The sequence below is a fragment of the Aplysia californica genome, unplaced genomic scaffold (genome assembly GCF_000002075.1).
Source record: "Aplysia californica isolate F4 #8 unplaced genomic scaffold, AplCal3.0 scaffold00256, whole genome shotgun sequence".
NCBI lineage: Eukaryota > Metazoa > Mollusca > Gastropoda > Aplysiida > Aplysiidae > Aplysia > Aplysia californica.
The window spans coordinates 687,877-692,144 of record NW_004797526.1 but is presented as its reverse complement, the minus strand read 5'-3'; the positions used below and the strand labels follow the sequence as shown (position 1 = coordinate 692,144).

Below are 4,268 nucleotides of genomic sequence, written 5' to 3'. Positions count from 1 at the left end.
AGAGAGAGAGAGAGAGAGAGAGAGAGAGAGAGAGAAAGATAGAAAGAAAGAAAGAGAGGAGAGAGAGAAGCGTGTGTGCGTGTACCCCCAGAAAAAAGCCTGACCATTGTTGCGGCAGTAGCGTGGTGGGGGCAGGAACAGCTCCAGCTTGTCCCAGAAGTTGGGTTCCCCGACACGGAGGTACTCGTGGGCACTGATGTAGGCGCGCAGGTCTGGTGTCAGTTCATCCATCTGGATGTCCTCGGTGGCGATGACTATCAGGCGGTTGGCCATCAGGAGCAGACGCTGAAATGTCACATATTTATTATTTTTTAAGACGGGAAAGTGTTGTACATAAAATGTATCTGAAGACCTGTTGGTTTGTAGTTCACGACAACCTGGCAAGCTAAGGGCCACTTTTGAAAGGAAAAGATAAGGATGAAAATATAAGTAGTCTTAACTCTGAACAGAAATAGAGCAAACCTCCATCTGGAGAGGAGCCCGGGATTACGTCAACATGATTATCATCAAAACATCGTGACCTTGACCTGAGTCGGGCGGGGGAAGCTTGTGCAGCCGGGGAATGGATTGGCGCCTTGTTATAAATATGTATACCACATAAAAAGCTCGAACTCGTCGGGACTGGCCTCGGTAGTTCAAGAGATCCCTTGCTCGAAGGATATCTTACAAGATAAGGAACAAACAAAAAACGGGACCGCAGGCACAGTTCGACGGACGCGTGATTTCGAGTCTTCTGTGTTCGACCTATCCGTGTTATACTGTAGATACATTTTTGTTTTTGTCTCAAACCTCTTCCGTTTTCCTTATATCCCTCGTAATCGTTTAAGGTGTTTTACTAACTAGGCAGGCTTGAAATGGTATTCCATTAAATAACATTGACTAACAGTTAAAATGTGACGTGTTACATATTTTTTTAATGTTTAATTAAGAGGAACAAAGAATGAAAAAAAAACTTGCCTGGAATGCTGCACGTAATTCAAGGATGCACCACTCTTTGGCTAGGAAGTCTCGGCTCAGAACCAGAATGGAGCAGCGGCTGAGACGGATGGCCCATGGAATGTTGTCCACCACAGCTTCCCCGCCTGGGAAGTCCCGGAAGTGGAGACACAGCCGATACTTCTTCTCCCCGCCCTCTAGACGGGGAACCAGCGTGTCCACAATCCACTTATAGTTGTCTTGACTGTAGGAGACAAAAGCGTCGTAAGGACTGAACACGTCACCATAGTTGAACGTGTTGCAGAATCGCAGGCCGAGCTTGGAGTAAATGAGCTGATTGATCTCGGTGCGGTAGTAGAAAACGATGACGAGCGTTGAAACGATGGAGGAAATCCCGAGGCAAGCAGCCAGCACCACGTCCAAGTAGGAGGAGTTGGAACAGTTGATGTCCATGTCGGAGAACTCCTCCACGGGTTTGCGCAGATAGCTGCAGACAATTCTGCCGGGAGTCCAGAGCACGGAGCGGTGCCGCGTGATCCAGCGGGGCAGCCACAGGTTGTCGCACGAGCACGCCCAGCGGTTGTTGTGTAGAGTCACGTTGTTGGCGCGGTTCAGCGTGATGTTGCGCGTGCTGGACGGCAGCTTCTGCAGCAGGTTGTTGTGGAGAGTGAGCACACGCACGTTCTGAAGGGCAGCAATGGCGGCCGGGGTCACAGTGGTCAACAGGCAGTTGTGCATGTGCAGCTCCGAGAGCAATCGGAGATAGGAGCGGTAGCAGAGCATTTGTAGTGGATTGTGGTCGAGATAAAGCACGATCGAGTTGTTCGGTTGAGTCGGGATCGCGTCTGGCATTTCCATGAGGTGGTTGCCTGAGCAATTCACCAGCAGTGTTGTTGTTTTCATTACGGTGCACGCACACCCAGGCGGGCAGTCGTCTTCCTGAATACACGAGGTGTGAAACGATAACTCTGCATACCCTCGACCTCTGATGCTCTTCGGGCTGTTGCACTGCAGAAACTTAAAGTCCATAAAAACACTCTCCGCCATGGATCTGTTTCCTTCTGCGCTCTCTATCCATCTAATGCACTTCTCAAAGGCAAGCGCCTTGCAGTCACAGTGAAAGGGGTTACCGGAAGCAAGCATCCTAATATTCATGGTTAACAACTTTTTGTTAGCGCAGTCATGGAAAGGTGGGTGGCGGAGTTTGTTACGCCGAAGGTTAAGGTCCATCGGAGACCGTTTGGGGGGAAACTGCGATGGTGTCACAGTTACTATCGCATTGTGGCTTAGATCTACAGTGAACAAAGCTATATTCTTTTCAAAGGCGTAATTTCCTAACGTGTGTATGCGGTTATGCGCTAAGGAGAGCCACTCTAAGTTTTTCAGGAGTAGAAGGGCATCATCGTTGACTTCCTTGATAAAGTTATGGCTGAGGTCAAGGGTTGTGAGTAGAGGCATGTCTCTGAAAGTTTCTATGCTTCTGATTTCATTATGACTCAGGTCAATGATAGCAATGCCTGGACTCTTTCCACTTTCTTGGACCTCGTACAGGGCAGTTAAGTCAGAGACAAGGTTGTGAGCTAGAGAAAGATGTGTAACACTCATGATATCTGTATTCAGTATGCATTCGGGAAATCGAGTAAGTTCATTTCCACCCAAATTCAGAGTATCTAGATGCTTTGCGAACAGAATCGGGCATTCAAATACTTTCAGATTATTATTATGCAGGCAGATGGTGCTAGCAGAAAGCATGAATTTCCCCTCCCATGATTTGGGTATGGAGGTGGATCCAGTTTCAGCCAACAGGAAAGCAACCGTATTCATGGTATACTTTATATCCAGCTCTTCGAAAAGACTATCCCCTCCTCCATAGACTTCCATGATCCACAGATTCATGGGTATTTCTATGCCTCTTGATGAGTCAGTTGGAAGAAGACGACAATTTTCACTGGCAAATATGTTGACAGAAATTTGCCAAGTCGGTACATCCCAAATTAATTCTTCATTAAGACGGCATTTCACCTCCAGTGCGGTATACCTGTAACTGTCAATACCGTTGAGGAGTGAAGAAACTTTATGGGGTTTCCCGTCACCAACAATGCAAGTGACTTCCACAATTTTATTGAGCACTGTAAGGGCCATTCCTAAAAAGTCAACATAGTCAGATGAGGCGTCCTGATCAAATATAGGCCTATACTTCTCACCCATTAGCTCACTATGTTTCTGAAAATATTCTCTCATCAGCGTGTCGATGCTTTGTTCACGGCAAGAACAAAACTGTGAACAGTTCAGAGCATACTCGCTGAAAGTAAGGAAACCCTTGCTTGTGGAAACATGAGACATAAAGACAACAATGGATGCTAAGATAGCAACCTTTTCTAAAAAGGGACTTTTGTTGAAACACTTACGGCGAATCATTGCCTACGATGTTAATAGTATTGAAAATATTAATACAATGAGATATCAGAAATCCAGTAAGTAGAGGTGTCGCAAAGCTGAACCCTATCCTCCATCTTTGTTCGTGTTGACAAATGACGTCACGTACCTCGAAACCACGAAGCATTTGTTTTGAGAGTGCTGTCATGATCTTTAGAAATGCCACACTCACATAACCCTGATAAGATAAGAATTTATTACATTCGTTATGGTGGTAGGCTAGGCTAGGCTAGACCATTATGTATTCTACTTGTGAAATGGCCAGTCGCAATCATTCGTTGAAACTCGTGATTACAACTTGGCAATTTCACTCGTAGACTAAATCATGATCTGCCAAGTAAAATTCATGCCCGTCGGAGTCAGATTATAGGCTTACATTGAACAGCGTTGAGACTGAATATAGGCCAGATGACAAGATATTGATATCAGATCCCAACAAATCCCATCCTTCAACTCCAGATGGGATCCTAAAGAGAAAGGCCGCACGCTCATCTCATCAATGTATTCTTAATCCCTAATGGCGAACAGAGTGAGTTAACTTCCCCTTCTCTTCACTTTCACCTCAAAGTCAAAGTAAAATAGGCACCTGAGTTTCAGATTAATGTGCAACGATAAAATGTCTTCGAATTTCATTCTAGAGGCCTCACGAGGCCAGAGAGATCAGGATAGATAAAAATAATAACAACAATAATCACAACCTCCATCATCACCATCCTCATCATCCTCATCATCATTAATATTATTATCATTATTATTGTTGTTATTATTGTTGTTGTTATTGTTATTACTAGGCCTATTGTTGCTATTATAACCACTATAATCATCATCATCATCATCATCATCATCATCATCATCATCATCATCATAATCATCATCATCATCATCATAATAATAAT

At 44.8% G+C, this 4,268-nt stretch overlaps 1 protein-coding gene across 1 annotated transcript; it reads right to left on the bottom strand.

Moving 5' to 3' along the window:
- Nucleotides 1-104: 104 nt before the first annotated feature.
- On the bottom strand, nucleotides 105-3,470 carry LOC101850809 (protein toll; the record flags this gene model as incomplete). The annotated part of the gene is given in 2 exon segments (XM_013083830.1): nucleotides 105-285; nucleotides 958-3,470. Coding segments are annotated over 2 exon segments (2,578 nt in total), but the record flags the coding sequence as incomplete, so codon positions are not given.
- Between the last annotated feature and the right edge of the window lie 798 nt (nucleotides 3,471-4,268).